Here is a 21,224-nt window from a genome sequence, read left to right on the forward strand (position 1 = left end):
ACATGAGGGTGCAGGGTGTTCCTCCAAGATACAGAGCATCACAGTTGCACCAAGGATGAATATGACCTATGAGGCACATTTCAAATTGTCACCCATGTCATTCCTGCACAATATATACATGCAAGTAAAAGTGTCACTGAGCATATAAAAATATAGCATTTCTGTAGTGTTCTCCATGCAAAGATTTTAAAGCACTTTATAACTAATAATATACTTAACTTCACAATATACCTGGCAGATTGCATACTATGATGATGGACTAAACAAAACATTAAGGGCTTGCTTATGTGGGGAAATTTACCAGCCTAACTACACCAGTATAATTATACCACTCTAGTTAGACCAATATAACCGCCTGCATTGACAGGGAGCTTATATTGCTTTCAGAATGACAAATGCAGCACACAGAATAAAAGACAACCGTTTGGGGCACTGTAGCAGATGTGCTGTCATGGAGGTGGGGGCCGGGAGCTCTGCCTTAAGGGACTGAAGAGGGACCTTACTTTGATCTCGAGTGATCCTCTCTGGCTGGTGCTCACTGTGTTGCTGATAGGATCTGGAGAGAGCCATCTCTAGATCTCCAGTGACTAAGAGAGAGTAGCCAGGTATGCTGGAGGGTGGAGGTGGAAAAACACATGCAAGAATTACACAGACCAAAGTGGACATGTGCTTCACAGAGGTATGTCAATAGTCTGAGCCTTTCTGAAGCCAGTCATTCATGATCAGAGCTTCATTGTGTCACGTGCTGCACAAACACGGAGCAAAAGACTGTCCCTGCCCCCAGAATGTCACAATCTGAATAGTTACAACTCTAGCTGATCTATCTGCTGGGGTTTCCAAGCCTGAGAATCACTGTTACTCCCCGCAGCGTCAGCAAATGAGAGCTTTGCTGCAGCTGAGCTGTGTGTGTCAGCTCACTGCCACACCAGCTTGTCTGCCTTGCCAGCAAACTCTTTAGTATCCTGCCAGTCCAAACTTTGCCTAGCAGGTAACAATCAGTTAACCCCAATTCCCAAGTTCCCCAGAGACGTGCTCAGCCCCCCACAGAACTTTATCTAGTTCACGGCTCCTTGAAAGAGAGAGTACACAGCAACTTATTAACTTAACTGGGGTTGACAAACCCTCCACTTCAACCAAAGCATGGAGATGGTTTATAGTGGAAAAAAAAGAGGTACATTCATTAATAAAAAGGTATCAGCTTAAGTGATACAAAGTATAAGGAATAAAGCTAGAAATGGTTACAAGCAAACAAAAGTAAGAATAGGCTTCTAAGACTTCGATCTAACTTAACAAACTAGAGTCCTTTGTTCAAAGAAGTTTTTCTCACCCATCTTTCTTCCAGTCTGGCTGACCAGTTTTTTAGCCAGGACCCTTCTCAGATCTCAAAGTGCTTGGTTTCTTTGTCTCCTCAGGTGAAGGATAACTGAAATTAGTGGTTCTCTCCCCCTCTTGTGATAGTCCAGTAAACCTTTGAAATGTATTCTTGAAAAGGAAGCCCAGACGAAGTTTCTCTTTCCTGCTAGGGTGTAGATGCCAGGCTGTTTTCTCCCCCACTTGTCAGCTCTGTTTACCTTTTATGTAGATGTACCTTCATTGTCTCTGCCTGGCTGGTCAGAAAAGCAAATACACACTCTTTTATCTAGGGCAGACTGGACTTATGTATTGCTTGCTAAGCACATTTTAAGAACATAATTCCAGCACATATTTATAACTCTCTGTACATCCCTGTGCATATACCACGCAATGGTTTTTGGGACCAGCATGTTATCAGTTTGTATACGATAGATTATGACAACAGTGTGTTAGATGCAGTGAGTAGGTCAGACCCGATGAGTTGCTGACACACAGTAGCGAACCATCAACCAGCCTCAGTGCCACAAGAGTACTATCCTCATTTTACATGGGAAATGGAGGCACAGAAAAATTAAGTGACCTGCTGAAGATCACACTGGAAGGTGGTAGAGTAGAGAACTGTACCCCACTCGCCAATGTCTCAATGCAGTGCCCTAACTACAAGCCCATCATCCCCCTCCCCTCCATTTGCTCTTTCCCAGTGGGCATACACAGAAGAGGCATGCATGTTTTTGTTTCTTTCTCACTGCAGGGCATGAGACCTATGTCCCAGCACAGCCCTGCTCTGACTTTCAGACTGCAAGCTTCTTACAGGGCAGGAAACTTAAAGTCCAGTTTCTTCTGTTCACCTCCTCAAACCCCAGCTGTGGGCAGCTGATATCACTTGGCGATGACATCAAGAACTCCAACTTCAATACTAGCCTGGACACCAAAATAATAATCCATGGCTTCAGGTAAGCATAAACTGAGCTGAACACTCAGTCCCAGTGACCTCAGAGATCTCCTTCTCTCTCCTCATGTCATACCTCAGCAATTATTATTTATTATTTGTATTACCATAGCACCTAGGAGCATTGGTCATGGACCAGAACCCCCTGGTGCTAGGCACGGCACAAACCCAGAATGAAATGATATTCCCTGCCCCAAAGTGTTTATAATTCACAATCAGGCAAGGTGCTTACATCAGAGGGGAAGATATTCCATGTCAAAAGAGCTGAATTTCAAAATGTCAGTGAAAAATCTAGTCAACATTTCTAATTCTAAATCAAAGGAAAAAAGGGAGAAAATGTTAATATACTTTTTGTGACTTTTTCACCCTCATCTTGAGACGAGCTGCAGAGCTGGTCAAAATACCTCAAATTTCAACTTTTCAATTAAAAGTTAAAATTTCAAATATCCACAGGTTTTAAAAAACAGGGATATCCCCCCACCCCCTCCCAAAATTAGGTCTTTCCCCGTGTTTTTTTACTAGTTTTATTCATGAAGAGTCTTTGCTTTGGAGTTTTCTCCCTCTGTCCCCCCAGCCATTCAGTGCATGGATTTCTTAACCTGCTAGGAAGCCTGCCAAACCCACCTTTCTTCTTCTCATCCTGGAGGCAGGGAGTTTGAGCCAGGGTTTTTAAAGCTGTGGCCATTTGGTGGGTTTGTTTTATTGTGGGAGCATCAGCCAGCCCATAGTTAATTTTAAATCATGTTAGTTTAATTTCCGTGAAGGGTGAGACATTATAAAATGAAATCAATAAATAAAATACACCTAGAGGTAAATTCATATCATTTTATGGAAGAGGAATTGTGACACATAGAGCTTAAAGCCCAAATTTTTCAAGGTATTTAGGCATCGCTACACTCAGCATTGTAATGCCCAACTGATTTAGGAGACTAAACCTCATTTTAAAAGGGATTTAGGGACTTGGCAGCCAAAATCCAAATACCATGGACAATTGAGAGGATTTTGGCTCTTAAGTGCCTAAATCCCTTTTAAGAATGGGATTTAGGCTTCTAAATCAATTTGGGTGTTCCAGCGCTAAATGCCTTTAAAAATCTGGGCCTATGTGACTTGCCCAAGGTCTCTTAGCCAGCTGGTAGCAGAGCTGAGACTAGGAACTCCTAGTGCCTAGACCTCTATCCCATTGTTCACTAGACTATACTCTCTCTATGGAAGGAAATTTCTTCTTGACCTCAGCTGGTGATCAGCTTAAGCACTACAGCAAGACTGATGCCTCTGGCAATTTCACTCAAGCTGTTGTCACTGCAGGTGTTAGTTTTGGTCATGTAAATGTCTGATTTCTTTCGGACTCATAATGGGCAGGATGGTTATAGGTGAAAAGAGTCTGTGAACTGCAGTGAAGGAAGGCTGTTTGGGGCAGTCTGATAGTAGACAAAACTTTCACCTCCTGTATGGCAGTCCCAGCAGGGAGATTTTGAGACACCACCTGTAGCCGGGTAGTCACCCTGCTCCGGCCCTGAAGGGGTTAAAGCAGCCCTGGAGAGGCTACAGCTGGGGAAAAGCTAGGCTGATTGGGGGAAGCAGCCACAGCTGGGACCACGCCCCAGTCAGGGCCCAGCTGGCCCTTATAAGAGGGCTGTGGGCCAGAAGCAGAGGAGTCTCATTCTAGTCCTGGAGTGGGAAGGGCTAGTTGCCTGAGAGCAAGGTACTGGAGGTGGAGAAGGGCAAAGGGAGCTCTAACCTGGTAAACCCCCAGGCTGCAGGCAGAGGGGCAGCCTGGGAATAGGCAGAGGCAGCTGGTCCTACCCCCTTGCCTGTGTTAAGTGGCTATTACAGACTGCAGTCTTCCCCAGGGAGTGGGGGCTAGATGATGACTGGCAGTAGCCACTGAGGCAAGGTGGGTTTAGAGGGTTGGAGGTTCCCCTGGGAGGGGAAACCCAGAGTGTGGGGGTCCTGCTGGGGCAGAACCCTGAGGTAAAGGGCCCTGGGGTCTGGGAGGGACATGGGGCCAGTGGCAGGTGAGACACCAGCCTGCAGAGGGTGCTCTGGGCTGGAAGAGCTGATTCCCAGGATGACCAGCAGGAGGCACTGTGCCAGTGAAGCATAGCCTTGCTACACCACCCCAGAGGGGAAGGAAGTCTGCATGTGTGCTTGCCCCATTTTGGAAGGCATCTGACATATTTATTTCTGATGGCTCACCAGAGCACTTGGCACAAAGCCCTCCTGGATCAATGGACTCATTGGTGCATTATTCCGAGCTGCCAAGGTGAATGTGGTTGCAGTTGACTGGGTTTATGGAGCTACAAGAAACTACCCTGGTGCTGTGGAAAATGTCATGGAGCTGAGCATAGAGATCTCTCGTTTCATCAGCAAGTTGCTGGTAGGTGGAAATGAATGTGTGGGTGGGAGGAGCATAGCCAAGGGACAGAAATGGGTGTGAATGCAAACCAACCCAGACAGTAGCTTCCACTCTGACCTCTGTTTATTCCATAATAAGCTCACTGCAGTGGCCAAACAGTCTCCATCTTCCCAGATCCTCTTCCTCCTGAGTATCACAGCCCAGCTATGCATTGAGCTCTCATCTGCTGCTCCAACCCATCACTCCATGGGTCTGTGTACTAAGGACACTGCCTTTCCACCTCTTACTTACCCTATTGTATAGCGTTGTGTTTCACTATATTGCATTGTACCATACTGCATTGTCCTGCCTATATCACAGGCCCTGCACAGTATTGTATCCTCACATATTGCAGGCACTGGCCTTGATCCTCCATTGCTTTCCCCTTATGTCATCGTTCACACCTGTGAAAAGTGGGTCTCAAACACTATCAAAGGCGAGGTGGTAGGATAAATGTGGTGTGTCCTGTCCCATAATACTGTATTGCCTCAGAATGTGTTGCCCTGTATCTGTTGCATCCCATTGTATTAACTAGGGCACGTGGTATCATATTGACCGTTACTCAAAAAACACCGATGTAAGTGCTTAAGTCCCATTCAAGTCAATGGAATCTAACCTATGCAACTAAAACCAATGAAACAACAAGAGAAAACAACATCAGCATGGGGTGGGGAGGTGACAAAGCTAGGAGAGAGACCTTGTCCTTGTTCCTGCTGAAGGGACATCCAGGTGTTGGGGGTAGTGTCACCCAACTAGGAGGTTCTGTGGGAAGTGCTCCAGAGTGAAGATAACCCAAGGGGAGGGAACATGAGAGTATGTAGGGGGCTGGAGGAGATGACTGCTCTGACTTGCAGTGATCTTGAGTCCATGATCAATGTGTCAAAAAGAACTAAGTAAGGACAATATCAACCACTCTTCACTTCTCTCTGGTTAACCACCTTATGCAATAAGAAAAGCAGTGCAGCCCAGGAGCAGTGCACAGGACAGGAGGTCAGCAAACCAGGCTTTGCCACTCACTGATCTGCTGTGACTGGGTAGATCACTTTTCCCTGTGCCTCTGATTTCCTATCTGTAAAATGGGGGTAAATAATAGTGATTTGCCTCTGAAAAGTGCTTTGAGACCCTGGGATGACAGTATTAACTATTATTCACTCCTCAGGTACTTGGAGTGTCACGGACATCTGTGCACTTCATTGGAGTGAGCCTTGGAGCACATGTTGCAGGTCTGGTGGGGCAGTTCTATGGAGGCCAGCTGGGAAGGATTACAGGTATTGTAACATTGGGTCCAGGATTCTCCCAATGGCCCTGAATTGTGAGGACAGAAAGAGCATGTCAAGGTTGATGGAAAGGGATTGATAATGGTTCTTTAGCTGAGAAGTCTTGGGCTTGTGGGTACTTCTAAGCTACAGAGCAGTTCAGGAATGTGTTGTTTTTTTTTCTTGGAATAATGGCCAGCAACCCTCTGAGCACAGGATTTCACTTGCAGGACTCGCTGTTCAGACCATGAAGAGCCCGAAACATTTTCACACACAGTCAAATAATAGAATTCACACCACTTACTGGGTGGGTGGAGACCAGTTGTCACTGCACCATCAGTTAATGATGGGGAAATCTAGACCCCATGGGAATCAAAGCATTAATGCTTGAATAGTTTTGTATGTTCAGACTAATAACAAAGGATTGCGTGTTCCTGACAGCAATAGGAATGAATTATAAAGAGCTGACCCTTTCAGCTCAGAGCTTCTACCATCTTAGAGGAAAAATGTCCTGGCTGGGAAGCCTAATTGGACCTGGTACCAAGGGAACCACAAAAAAGCTTGCGTCAGATGGTCCTTGCTGGCCCCTCAGCACAAAGATCACCCCTATGTTTCCAATACAAAAGACATGCTTTCAAATGAATAGCTTTTATTTCGGATTGAGAAGAACAACAAGAAGGAACAGTACAGCTCCCAGGAGAGAGCACAGTGTGTGTGACTCATTCTATAGAGCTGCCATGTTGAGCTAGCTCGGTCCCAGGGCACACTTTACACTCAGGTGCATTACATACAAGACAATCCGTCTAGCTACCTGCACCACAATCCTCTTCCTCTACATTTTAAAAAATGTACATTATTATTTTAGTCTGATGTTAGGTCTGTATGTTATGGCCCAAGGCATTTAGCAGAAGGGGAAATTGGCATTGCTCTTCCTGTTTCCTCAAGTCTTTTGAGATTCATCTTCAACAGTAACATTTTTATTTACATCTTCACCAGGCCTATAAAAGTAGCACCATTTTGCTCCCCAGTAACTACATGCTCACCAATCTCACATTCGGGGCCTTCTGCCCTTTCTGAACCTTTAACTTATAACAGTTGCCAAATGTGTCTTTCCTCCTTTCCCCTTTTACCTCTGCCAAGTCAATTATAGGCATCAATACCTTCTGACAATTCCCTTTTCCCCACTCATTCCTACCCTGTGATTTCACAAGTGTACAATCAATTATACCCAATTTCCTGTTCCATTTGCAGCCTGAAAATATTTGGATCAGCATCTGGATTTCTTGGTGCCAACCTAAACTCTGCCAACCCAAGGCTGGGTCCAGAGTAGCACTGGTTCTCTTAAGGGGAAGAGGGTGGCAGTGTGTCTGCTGTTAAGACTTTAGTTCTATCTTGGTACAGGACTGGATCCTGCGGGGCCCAAGTACACAAAAGCCAGCCGTGAGGAGCGCCTGGATCCTGGAGATGCTCTCTTTGTGGAAGCCATTCACACTGATACAGACAGTAATCTGGTTTCTATTCTTTTCAGCCTACTGCTTCTCCCCACCCTGCCATCATCATTAATGCCCAGGAACATGGTTAGTGTATAGCTGTCAGTGTGGCCCAGTGGCTAACTCCAAGGCCAGATTCACACATAGGCAAACCAGGCACCCACCTAGGGCCCACATTTTGGGGAGGGGGCAGGAGGGAGGTGTGGTTCTTTTAACTAATGCAAATTGATGTGCCAACTGAACTTCACTCACTTGAGTGAGTGGCATTGCAACCTGGTGCTCTGGGTTGTAGTGCCCCTCAAGTTTGGCCTGGCTGCCCCTCTGTCACTGAGCAGCGCTCCAAGCAGTGGCAAGACGAGCAGCCAGTCCTGGCAGATCTATAGCATGGCCAGCCCAGCTGCGGTGAGTGGACTATAGCGCTCCCGTCTATTAGACAGGCCCAGAAAGTGTATGTTTGCCTAGGACCCAGTGTTGGGTTAATCTGGCCCTTGGTGACTCTTCCTTCTAGGTCAGAAGATAATAGGTTCAAGTCTCACAGTAGGATGTAGTTGTGTTTTGGTTAGATTTGCTTTCCAGAAGGCTTAACTCAAATGATAGACAAAATTCTCATGGCCAGATTTTTACTATGCTAGAAGCCCCACCAACAATAGCACCTCTGAGAATTACGTTGTCTGTGTCTACACTAGGGAAATTTACAATGTCAAAAAATTCTCAAATACTGCTCCTCCCTTTGTGTCTCTTCATCCCCCAGCATCTGAAAGCAGCAGGATCGATGAATGGGCAGCAAGTCAGGTGGAGGAACACAGAGAAAGCTTTTGGTGGGACCAGCTCACATAGCTCCTGGTTTTGCCAGGAGAAGATTGTTTCAGCTGAAACAATCAGTCCAGTTCCTTCAACGTTGGGCAGGAGAGAAGGTTCCCTTTCACTTTCCATGCAACCTGAGGGCCTGACAATATATTGCCATGAAAGTTTCCCTGGCACCTTTTGCAAAGATTGGGGTGCAAGACCCAGTGTCCTCACCTTATGTCCTCTCTGGTCATTGCATACTGCTCCCAAAATGCCCCTGGAGATTTCAATTCAATATTCTCCTTCACTTCCTCTCCTAAACTGTTATGCCATGCTGATGGGCTCTGACACTCCCAGTGATTCCTGTGAGTATGTAGGGCCTCACTGCTCCTACTTCCACTGACTTCAGGGGAGTTACTTCACATTTATTCTGCTGTAAGCAACAGCAGAATTAGACCCAGAGATAGTACAATTACTTAGTAACCTTTATAAAGTGCTTAGAGGTCAATTTAGATGAAAGATGTTATAGAATATAATGCTTTGCACCTTTCTGTAGCACCTTCCCCCTGAAGACCACAGAGCTCTTTATAGAGATTTATTAATTAAGCTTCATAACTGCTGGGAGGTAAGTCAGTATAATTTCCATTTTACAGCGGGGGGGGGAACTGATGCCCAGAGATGTTAAGTGATGTGTCCAAAAATACAAAGAGCATCAGTGGCAGGGCTAGGCATGGAATCTAGGCCTCCTGACCCCTGTTCCTGTGCTCTAACTGCTACATATCACTGCCTCACAAATAATTATACAGGACAAGAACAGGGAAAAAGTCTTGCCCTTCATCACAGCCCATCACCTTCTCCTGCAGAGAAGTCATAATTGTGACTGACCTCACAGTCATTTCATGGGAAACACCCTGTGAAGTCACAAAGCCAGGACACTGACATGACAGGGGATCAAGCAGGGTAGACCATGAGGGAGGGGGAAACAACTTCTAATTCAGTTGCAGATCTCTGCAAAGAGTAAAGGAAAAACTGCAAAAAGGTGACCAGAGAATCATTTCCCAAATTAAGGTTTCTCCCATTCAGTTTCCTTCAGCGTGAAAGTCCCATTAAAACAAAGGCCCAGGTGAACACTCTCCTCCATGCTTCAGTACATAGGGATGGAGCAATCTGTACAGTGAAAACAGATGGCAAGACACCTAAAATTCTCCCTTAGTCTGGTGAAGAAACCACCATATTGTGTGTGGGCCTGGGGCCAGCTAGGATACTGTTAAGTACATCCTGTTCTTAGGACCTTGGAACATGGAAACTAGCAGCTTCCTCTAGAATGTTTCCCTAGTGAAGGAGGAGCAGGAATAATAGCTCAGCGGGGTTTTTTCACTCCTTTCAGATTTTGGTATCCGGATTCCTGTAGGCCATATTGATTACTTCATTAATGGAGGCAAAGACCAACCTGGATGCCCCCGGTTCATCTCATCAGGTGAGAAGGATTCACGGCAAGTTGTCAAGGGACGTTCCCTTCATTCCAGTCAGTCAGCCTGTAAAGCTACTGCTTGACTAACAGTTCCCACTTGAGCCAGGGCAGGGGTATGGCAGACATTACAGCAGGACAGTAAATGTGTAAAGGACAAGCCATAGCATGACAGTATCATGCAAGATGAGCTATCTTGCCCAAGCTGCCTCTCAACATTCAGAGAAGAATAATCAGATAACACTACCATTGGTTATGCAACAAAACAGCTGAAACGCAAAGCACCCTGAAGCCAGGTTTCCACTAGAAACTTTTGCCTGTACCCAGGGCGTGATTTTTTTAATGATATTTCTCTATCAGCAAAAGCCCTAGTGTAAATGCAGTTCTACCAGCAAAAAAGTCATTTTGCCAGTGTAAGGGGGCTTATTCCTTCACCTTCTCACTTCCCTGGTCCTTCTCACATGAACAGAGAGCAACAATACCCGAAGTCCAAAGGTGAAAACAATTCAATGTTTATTGGGGTGAACTTCCAGCAAGCTTAAATCCAAGTTCCCTTTTCCTTATTTTCAAATCCCAATTTACTTCCTGTTTTCCCCTAATTTATATAGTAATATTCTCAGCTATACCTTAACCAATCATTTTACTGAAATTTAACTAACCAATCCTAACATATTGAAGCATGATTATTTAACCAATTATATCCCACCACCTTAATTAGTTTACACCCAGCAAAATTAATTATACAGCAGACAATCACAGAACCAGACAGATTATACAGACAAACAATACGGAAATGGGGACTACAGTGATAGAACAATAAAGAAATGAGGATTTCATATCCCAGCTATTGATAAGTGAGGTCTTGCCAGACAGGAAGCTATCAAACTAAGTTTCCTTTTACATCTTCTAGGCACTTCCCTTTCTCTGGAGGCGATAGGCATTATCAGGACAGGAGTGTATTCCTAACAGCCCAATAGCACCTTATTTCAATGTGACTAGTTTGGAATGTGAGGAGGTGACCGGTCGCTTCCCAGCTTATGGCTGCCTCTGCTGCTTAGCCAAAGGCTTTGGCCTAAGAACAGGGCCTCAGACTGTCACAGTGAAAAAGGCCTTTTACAGTCAGACAGTGATTTTGATTCCTTTTTTATACCTCTATAACTAGCTAAATTATAAACATATACCTAAATGCCTAAAGTATAGGCCTTTGCAGACAGGCCTGAATATCTATATCCTAACAGCCAGTATCTCATTTCATTTGGGGAACCAGTATAAGCTATAACAGCGAAAAAACCTTTTCTTCTGGTATATGCTGCATCTAAACTGAGAGGGCTTGTCAGTGCAGCTTTGCTAGCAAACCTTTTCTAATGTGGATTAGGCCTTAGAATTCACCATATATAGGGCTCTCCAGCCACAGGTCTCAGAGCACTTTATAAAGATGGATGAGTATCTGTAGCATCATTTTCTAGATTGGGGAAACTGAGGCACAGAGGCCAAGTGAATTGCTCAGTCATACAGTGAGTTAGAGGCAGAATTCGGAGCTAATACCTGTGACACCTGAATTACAGCCTTTTGCTTAGTCCACAGCTGCCCAGGAAAGGATGAGTGGAGGGGATTTTGGATAAAATTTTCAAAAGCACCTAAGTGACTTGACTTTCAGTGGGACTTGGATGCCTAAATTGCTTAGGCACTTTTGAAAATTGTACCTGGTGTGTCCTTCGCAGACAGAATAAAGTGTTTCTTAACTTGCACCCTAGCTATTACTGTGCTGGGCTCCTTAGAAATGCATAGAGTCCATATTGGATCACGAGGTCAGTCCCTTCATGATCCCCTTACCTGTAGTCTTGCTTTATCTTGCAGGGTATAACTATCTGATCTGTGATCATATGAGGGCGGTACATCTCTATGTCAGTGCCCTGGAGAATTCCTGTCCTATGATGGCATTTCCATGCTCAAGTCATGAAAATTTCCTTGCTGGCCACTGCCTGGACTGTTTCAATCCTTTCCTGCTCTCCTGTCCCAGAATAGGTATGATACCAGCCTGGGAACTCCATTGTCCAAAGGGAGAGGAGAGTAGAAACCTGAAGGTCTTTGATGCAGGGTGAGGCATTTAGATTGGATTTTTTTGAGCTGGGAATGGTTAGGAACTACTGGGTTTCAGCTGTGGGGTGAGATGTAAAACCAAGGTTCTGAACACCTACGGCCATTGAACACCCTATGGTCCATTCCATAAGGGCAGGAAATGAATCTGAACAAATACCCCAAATCTAGCCCCCTGCCAAAGTCTGCAAAAGGTCAGATTTGCAGCTGGCCCCTCCCTCTGAATGGGCTGAATCCAAATTCCTCTGAACTTGGGGTAGGTTAGAAACTGGAGTTCAGATCTGGAATCAAATTCTGTGGTTTGGGACCAACTCTAGTTTTAAACCTAGTCTCCTGGCCAAATTCCAATGTGAGTCATTGAATTCCTGCTCAGGGCTTGTCTACACTAACACTTAGTTCACAGCAAGCTGGGGTGTAAATCTACCCTCCACTAGCCTGCTGCACACTAAGTGTCCGTGTGGACCCTGCTGATACGCACTAACGGTTCATTTGTGCACTTTGATTTACTCCCATTTCATCAAAGTGCAGTAAGGAGCTGTTAATGCACATCAGCTGGGTCCACAACAGCTCCTTACTGCGCTTTGATGAAATGGGAGTAAATCAAAGTGCACAAATGAACCGTTAGTGCGTATCAGCAGGGTCCACACGGACACTTAGTGTGCAGCAGGCTAGTGCAGGGTAGATTTACACCCCAGCTTGCCACATAATAATAAATGTTTGTGTGGATAAGCCCTTACATTTCCCCCTGCAGTTTCAATAGGAGACGTTGTTCACTTACCTGTCTGTCCAATGTGCACTGAAGTCAAAAAGTTTGGCTGCTTCACAGAAGCAGCCAGTGTTTACCCTAAACTGAGCTGAACCTAAACTTCAACCCCTTTGATATTCACCCATTGCTCCTACATCAGTATGCTGGTCAGCAGTGGCTCTGTTCACCCCAGAGGTGACTGCATTCCAGTACTGGGAAAACTCTCTTCCGCTCCCCTGAGGCTGAGCTGTGCAAGGAGGTGCGCCACTGGAAAGCCACTGACTGGAAGCATTTTGCCCCTGAAAGGCATGGCATGTTCTGTTGTGCATTCCCCCAGCACCAGAGGAGTCACTAGCCCTCCCCCCAGCACAGCCAGCCTGGTTTCCCTAGGTACACACTGCACAAAGTGAGGGTGAAACTGTACCACCCTGACTGGGAAGCCTTTTTATTTGGGACAGGTGCATAGGATGGCACAGGCTGCAGGGCAGTGGGGAATCAGGCCCAGAGGCTACAATGGTGTCATCATGGAGCATGCCTGGATGCCCTGGTGACTCTCCTTACTGCTGGCTGTCCTTTTGGTTGCGGTGGTGTGACACTGGGTGTGCTGGTGGAACCCTGCAGTGGAGCGTAGCTGGGATGCAGACACTGTGTGAGCCTGTTCCTGATCTCACTGATGCAGGGGGTTAGTAAACACTATTTTGATCCACATCAAAATAGTGGGATAGGTGAGAAGTGAATCAGGTGTTCCTGCCAACCATTCCCTCAGGGCCTTTCCCCCTCCATCTTGGCTTCATTTCTTCCCCTAGGGCTCTTGGAGCGCGGTGGAGTCAGCGTGGCAAAGCTCCCCGAGGAGGTGAAGGTTTACTTGGTGACCGCCTCCTCAGCCCCGTACTGCAGTAAGTAGCAAAGAGAGAAGGAAGCCAGGCTGGTAGCATGAATGAACTGTGGAGACTTTCCATTTATGCCAGTGCTCCTGAAGAGAGTCACTGTGGTTGTCTGGAATGTGTCAGTCCTTCCCCTGCTCCCCATGGAAACTGCAGGGGGCTCTGAGAAATGGATTGAGGGGATATCTGGCTTCATGGTAGCTTCTGTAAATCCCTCAATACCTGCTGCAGAAGTGCTGTATTGTGCTGTGCCATGTTCCTCAGCGAGGGACAACAGACATTGCTGTGCCCCTCTCACACGCTCCTCAGCAAGTCTCCCTATCCCTAGGCCTCCTTCAGCAGCTGTACATTGGCAGGGGGGCACTGCTTTCACCAGCTGCAGAACATCACTGTTACAAATACTGGGCTAACCCAAGCCACTGTCCTATTCTGAGTTATGGGCCAGCTTCTCCATCCAGTTCAATACCCAATGACTCCTGGTCAGAGACTCCATTTTCCACAGGTGTACCTGAGAGTAGAAATTGGCCCTAGAAGGCATTTGAGATCTGGCCCTTAGCCTCATTTCGTGCCACGCTCCTAGAGACTATCGAGGATAATAGGCCTGATTCTTCTCACACTTCCACCAGTGTTACACCTGGTGTAACCAGTGAGACCAGTGGAGTTACCCCTGATTTATGCCAATATGAGAGGAGACGTGGGCCCAATGGCTCCCACGGACACCTTCATTTTCTCTCTGCCACCCTTCCCCCTCTCTGGCTCTGTCTGTGTCTGTCTGACTCTCACTCTCAGAACATAACGATGAGGAATGGAGTCCCGTCAGTAAACAAATATATGTCCAATCGACCAGGCAGCCTGTTCCCTTTTTATGTCAAAGCTCTGCTTAATCTTCTCCATACAGTGCTGGAGAGGTCATAGCAGGCAGGGGGTGAGGACAGACAGCCCTCCCATTGCTACAAGGCGAGGGTTTATGCTGAAGGCATGGTCATAGAATATCAGGGTTGGAAGGGACCTCAGGAGGTCATCTAGTCCAACCCCCTGCTCAAAGCAGGACCAATCCCCAATTAAATCATCCCAGCCAGGGTTTTGTCAAGCCTGACCTTAAAAACTTCTAAGGAAGGAGATTCTACCACCTCCCTAGGTAACGCATTCCAGTGTTTCACCACCCTCCTAGTGAAAATTTTTTTCCTAATATCCAACCTAAACCTCCCCCACTGCAACTTGAGACCATTACTCCTCGTCCTGTCCTCTTCTACCACTGAGAATAGTCTAGAACCATCCTCTCTGGAACCACCTCTCAGGTAGTTGAAAGCAGCTATCAAATCCCCCCTCATTCTTCTCTTCTGCAGACTAAACAATCCCAGCTCCCTCAGCCTCTCCTCATAAGTCATGTGTTCCAGACCCCTAATCATTTTTGTTGCCCTTCGCTGGACTCTCTCCAATTTATCCACATCCTTCTTGTAGTGTGGGGCCCAAAACTGGGCACAGTACTCCAGATGAGGCCTCACCAATGTCGAATAGAGGGGGACGATCACGTCCCTCGATCTGCTCACTATGCCCCTACTTATACATCCCAAAATGCCATTGGCCTTCTTGGCAACAAGGGCACACTGCTGACTCATATCCAGCTTCTCGTCCACTGTCACCCTTAGGTCCTTTTCCGCAGAACTGCTGCCTAGCCATTCAGTCCCTAGTCTGTAGCGGTGCATTGGGTTCTTCCGTCCTAAGTGCAGGACCCTGCACTTATCCTTATTGAACCTCATCAGATTTCTTTTGGCCCAATCCTCCAATTTGTCTAGGTCCCTCTGTATCCTATCCCTGCCCTCCAGCGTATCTACCACTCCTCCTAGTTTAGTATCATCCGCAAATTTGCTGAGAGTGCAATCCGCACCATCCTCCAGATCATTTATGAACATATTGAACAAAACGGGCCCCAGGACCGACCCCTGGGGCACTCCACTTGACACCGGCTGCCAACTAGACATGGAGCCATTGATCACTACCCGTTGAGCCCGACAATCTAGCCAACTTTCTACCCACCTTATAGTGCATTCATCCAGCCCATACTTCTTTAACTTGCTGACAACAATACTGTGGGATACCGTGTCAAAAGCTTTGCTAAAGTCAAGAAACAATACATCCACTGCTTTCCCTTCATCCACAGAACCAGTAATCTCATCATAGAAGGCGATTAGGTTAGTCAGGCATGACCTTCCCTTGGTGAATACATGCTGACAGTTCCTGATCACTTTCCTCTCATGTAAGTGCTTCAGGAATGATTCCTTGAGGACCTGCTCCATGACTTTTCTGGGGACTGAGGTGAGGCTGACTGGCCTGTAGTTCCCAGGATCCTCCTCCTTCCCTTTTTTAAAGATTAGCCTTTTTCCAGTCATTCGGGACTTCCCCCGTTTGCCACGAGTTTTCAAAGATAATGGCCAATGGCTCTGCAATCACAGCCGCCAATTCCTTTAGCACTCTCAGATGCAACGCGTCCAGCCCCATGGACTTGTGCGCGTCCAGCTTTTCTAAATAGTCCCTAACCACCTCTTTCTCCACAGAGAGCTGGCCATCTACTCCCCATGCTGTGATGCCCAGTGCAGCAGTCTGGGAGCTGACCTTGTTTGTGAAGACAGAGGCAAAAAAAGCATTGAGTACATTAGCTTTTTCCACATCCTCTGTCGCTAGGTTGCCTCCCTCATTCAGTAAGGGGCCCACGCTTTCCTTGGCTTTCTTCTTGTTGCCAACATACCTGAAGAAACCCTTCTTGTTACTCTTGACATCTCTTGCTAGCTGCAGCTCCAGGTGCGATTTGGCCCTCCTAATTTCATTCCTACATGCCCAAGCAATATTTTTATACTCTTCCCTGGTCATATGTCCAACCTTCCACTTTTTGTAAGCTTCTTTTTTATGTTTAAGATCTGCTAGGATTTCACCGTTAAGCCAAGCTGGTCTCCTGCCATATTTACCATTCTTTTGACATATCGGGATGGTTTGTCCCTGTAACCTCAATAGGGATTCCTTGAAAAACAGCCAGCTCTCCTGGACTCCTTTCCCCTTCATGTTAGTCCCCCAGGGGATCCTACCCATCTGTCCCCTGAGGGAGTCGAAGTCTGCTTTCCTGAAGTCCAGGGTCTGTATTCTGCTGCTCTCCTTTCTTCCGTGTCAGGATCCTGAACTCAACCAACTCATGGTCACTGCCTCCCAGATTCCCATCCACTTTTGCTTCCCCCACTAATTCTTCCTGGTTTGTGAGCAGCAGGTCAAGAAAAGCTCCCCCCCTAGTTGGCTCCTCTCGTACTTGCACCAGGAAATTGTCCCCTACAGCCAGGGACTTGTGCCCTCACTCTGTCGTGTGCTGTCTGTTGCCCAGTGTACCACAGCCTGGTGGAGTTTCACTTGCAGCAGAGGAGAAGCTTGGTCACCAACCTTGAGATCACCTTCCGCAGCAGCAACTCTACAGCCAGCGTGAAGATCACCATGTGAGTGACAATGTGCACCTCTGACCTGTCTTGACTCCCTCGTCTTCCTTGTTGCAGGCACAAGGATGTCTTTCTAAGCCATGTATGCGCATAGCAGTAGCACAAATGACCACATGCAATCACCACCAGATGTCCTGGTAATGTAACTGAGTAGTTGATAACCAAACTGCTGGCAAAGAGAGGGACATCCAGCAAATACCAACCTCCCTTCCAGGCTCTGGCCATACATACCTGACTCATCAGGCAGCTGTCCTGATGACCCTGAGATGTGAGCTGAAAATGGCTGTAGAAACAGAAGCATTTGTGTGCAGCAGGACAGAGATTAACTAATCCATTGTAACTGCAGTTACTCAGCAATGAACCTGGGAGAGGAGAATCCACTGAGGCTGGGGACAGAGGCAGGTTCAGGACAGTAAAATCCATCTGGAAAGTGCCATCTTCCCCCAAATTGTATCTTGGATTAAAGGGCCGGATTCTTTGACCTCTCCCTGCCCTGTGTGCTAACTCCTCTGGGATTTCCCCAGCAAAGAAGAGTGCCCAGCAGGCACAGAGCCAGTCTTGCTGGTTCCTACAGCTTTGTCCCTCCCCTCGACCCCCAGCACAATAGGCAAGCTGGGGCAGGGAGGAAGAGAGCAGAGTATGCTGCAGGATGTGTGCAAGGGGCCCAGGCCAGAGCAGCACCAGAGCTAGCTCCCAGATGGCCCCTTTCTGTTGTGCTGAGCGGAGTTTCTGCTCAGCTCAAAGTCTGGTCCAGACCTTTTGAAGTATGCTGCCTCTATGCCTGGGACCAAGAGCAGCAGGTCTGACGTACTCAGGGAGGGGCTGTTTCCAGGGGATTTCCAGCCTGGCCAGTAACAAGAAGCATTTACATCTCCACTGATTTCCAGCCTAACGTTGCAGACCAAAGAAGTTTAGATGAATTCAGATAAGCAGCCAACCTTCTGGAGCTTGAACAGATGCAAATCAAACCTCTGAGTTACAGGCAAGTTCAGCCCAGGAAAGTTTAAGGCCAGGTCTACATTTCCCAACAAAGTGTGTGTGAGTACTTGGATCTGGGCCCCGCTCTACTCTAAACCTTGGTGGCTCAGTCATGACTATTTGAGACCAACAGCCATTCGGGTCATTTAAGTATGTCCACCAGGTGGCGTGTGAGCTCAAGAAGGACAGGACACATGGGAATTGGTTGGGTTACAGATAGAGCTGTCTGAGAATACAAAATTTGTATCTGTATCCAATCTGCACTTAAATAGGTGACCAGACTTTCAAGCATGCTAAACGCTCAGCAGCTCCCAGGGACTTCAGTAGGATTTGTGGGTGCTTAGCACTGCTGAAAACCTGTTGGGGTTTTTTCGTGCCTAAATATGGAGTTAGGACCCAACTGTAGACACCCAGCTTTGAAATGTTTGGCCATCATGCGCTCAGTCCCGCAGAGCCTCTGCCCACAGCACTCCCATTAAAGTCAACCAGAGTTCCCCGCACACAGGATTACTGGTGATACAATTAACCAACCCTCTTTGAAACCCAGTGACTCTCTTCCTGTTTGTGGGGGTGCATCCCACATGTTCAATACATACTGCAGAAAGAAGGATTTCCCTTGGTTTGTTTTACATTTTCTTACCATTCATTTCTCTCATTTTATTTTCTGAGAACTGCAAACCAGACACAGTGAGCCAAATTCCTTCCCATGTAACTCCACTAAAATCAGTGCTATTACAGTAGGGATTAATAGGCCTCATTGTTCTTTATAAAACAGGCTTTGCCTTAGTGGATCTGATCAATAGTCCTTACAGTCCATTACCCTCTTGCTGGCAGTGGCCAGCACCTGATGTTTCAAAGAAGGCAACATCCCCACCCCACCCCACGCTTTGCCCACTTCATAATGCTCCTGGCCATCTGTGCAATGTTTAGTGCTGTATTTGATGGAGTGTCAGGATAGGATTACAAGACAGAGGAACAGAGGAGTGAATATTTGCTGATCTGGGGGAGCTGCTTTAATCATGTGGTATAAGAAGAAAGATACACATCCATACCCACACATTCTCTAGCCTTTGAAGAGGAAGGGCATATAACACAGAGATCCCCCTGGAGTAGGAGAGGGGTCTATTGGGGCAGAGCCTCCCACCTCTCATGAAGTGTAAGATTGCCATAGAAGGATCCTTAGATCTCACCAAGTTCTATGAGGGTTCCTGTTAACAACCCCACCATCTCCAATGTTTCAGTAGACACGTGTGACTCCATCCTCCCTTGCATACTCACACGCTACTGTGGTTTGGCCCCTTGTTCTCAATCACATCCCTCCCTCTGCCTTGCAGACCTAAGCAGCAGCAGCTGGGCAAAGGGGTGCTAGCTCATCCAGTCCCACTGTGCCAGATAAAGGTGGTGATGCTGAAGTATCTCCCCAAGTTGCAGATCTGGAAGAAGGACAAGGCCGTCATCGTTGGCAACTTCTGTACAACCGCACTGCCTGTCGGTAATCGGTAAGCAGGAGACATCCCTTTATCTCACTCCAGCCAGAGAGCCTTATTGGCCAGCTCAATGCTTCAGCTTCTCACCCTGTGTGAGAGCCCAGCTTCTCTTGGAGTCACGCAGAAGCTAAGCATGTTAGAGCTTCTCCCCTTTGTCTTCTCTGGCTGTTGCTGGGTACCACATACAGCAGAAATGAAGCAAATATTGGGGAAGGGCTGAGGTGCCACAAAGGCCCCCAACCCTTCCTTTGCATGCACACACATAGAGACAATTCAGGAAATGAATTACATGGGAGACAACCCCTGATTTTAACGGACGAGCCCCACTGCTTCTTGGAGAGGAAAAGGCCCCTGAAAAACTCTGTCCCTGGAGAAATTGTCCTATATACCCTATGGGTGTGAGAGAGAATCACCTGAGCTATGGTCCCTATCTCTACTTATCCCCTGTGATCTAGCTGAGCTAGACCCTGCTGCTGTGAGGGAAAAGGCTGCTGCTCCAATGGGAGCCCCACCAGGAGGCTTAGAGCAACAGTGAAGAGCTGCCAAAGGAAATCTGCACTGGTTGTTTCCATTAGGGCTCATTCTTTTTGTCCTCATCTGCCCTCTCCACCTTATTCCACTCACTTTGGGTCTCATCTGGAGAAGAAGCGAGCACCTACTGAGCACCTGTCAGCATAGGGCCTTGATTGTTCTGAAATCAGGGGGAGCTTCTGATACCTGGGCCCAGGGCAGCCATTTTGCTGCCAGGTGGCATTGTCTGTGCGGCTGTGCCAGAGACTGTGAACCAGTAACCATTAGAGCGGGACAAATGTTTGGGGGTTTTCTTTTTTTTACAAATTATTTTGTCACTAAACAATGCATTTCGATGGGGTTTTTTTTTGGCAAAAAAAAAAATTGAAAAAATGGGTTTCATTTCAAGAAGACTAGATTATTTTCCCTGGATTTTAAATTTTTAAATTCAGCCTCTGAGCCAAAAAATCCATTATTCGCAGAACTGTAGTTACCATCCAGCCCTAGTTAGCATCTTGAAAGCAGGAGAAACCAAAAGCAAACCCATCTAACCTGGATGAGGTTCTCACCCTAATGCAACATTCCCGACGACCAGTGTTATGTTCCCAGCATACACACAAAGAAGTTAGATATAAATGTAAATACTCTCAATGGAAGGTTGCAACGTAACACTACTTTATTGTTTAGAATTCAGAACAATAACACACATGATCCCAAAAACAGAGTGAGGCAAAGCAGGCTCCTCCCTAAGGCAGAGAGGCACACTTCACCCCACCTTTCTTTAAGCTGGCTCTTTCCAATCTGACTGATCGCATGCTTTGCTACAGAGCCCACTAGCCTACATGCAGGACCAGGAACCCCCCTCCCCCCACACACACACTTAAAGTGATAGCTTGCAATTCCAACACAGTCCTTGATATACCATAAGCAGCCCCCTTGAGTGCACCCCATAGTCATTAGTCGACATGCTCCTCATTTTATGCCTAGAGAGCCCACTCACCTGAAAGCTAGACAGAGCTGGGCCTTTGTACAGGTGCATAAGCTGGAGAAGACACAAGAAGCCTCCCCACTCTCAGACCCCCACACGGAGAGAAGGTACTATTGTTCCTCCAGAGTTCTTTTGAGGACTGTTCCTTTCCAGTGCCCCCTGGAGAGCAAAAGACCCACAAAGGTGCTAGGGGAGTGGCAGAGTCATGACCTTATGTCCTCCACACCACCTTGCAAGGACCAGCTGGATACACAGGGGAGCACATGCTGCACCTTCTTAAAGGCTGGTGCAGCAGCGGTGATCCCTTGCATGCTGGAGTTCTGGGAAGCATTGGGCTTCCCCTTCCACAGCACCCCCCAGTC

General features: G+C 47.0%; 1 protein-coding gene across 8 annotated transcripts in view; it reads left to right on the forward strand.

Moving 5' to 3' along the window:
* Positions 1 to 21,224, forward strand: part of PLA1A (phospholipase A1 member A) — a 28,942-nt gene that overhangs the window by 6,893 nt on the left and 825 nt on the right. For 2 of the 8 annotated variants that reach the window (XM_037909564.2, XM_037909560.2), the window contains exons 3-12: positions 2,105 to 2,306; positions 4,502 to 4,679; positions 5,857 to 5,965; positions 7,355 to 7,456; positions 9,617 to 9,706; positions 11,555 to 11,722; positions 13,346 to 13,435; positions 16,791 to 16,899; positions 19,212 to 19,376; positions 20,862 to 20,969. In XM_037909564.2, coding sequence (XP_037765492.1) covers positions 2,105 to 2,306; positions 4,502 to 4,679; positions 5,857 to 5,965; positions 7,355 to 7,456; positions 9,617 to 9,706; positions 11,555 to 11,722; positions 13,346 to 13,435; positions 16,791 to 16,899; positions 19,212 to 19,376; positions 20,862 to 20,969 — 1,321 coding nt within the window. The other 6 variants (XM_043538723.1, XM_037909568.2, XR_005226904.2 and 3 more) reach the window with 5 other exon arrangements.

This window comes from Chelonia mydas, chromosome 1, assembly GCF_015237465.2.
Source record: "Chelonia mydas isolate rCheMyd1 chromosome 1, rCheMyd1.pri.v2, whole genome shotgun sequence".
Taxonomy (NCBI): domain Eukaryota; kingdom Metazoa; phylum Chordata; order Testudines; family Cheloniidae; genus Chelonia; species Chelonia mydas.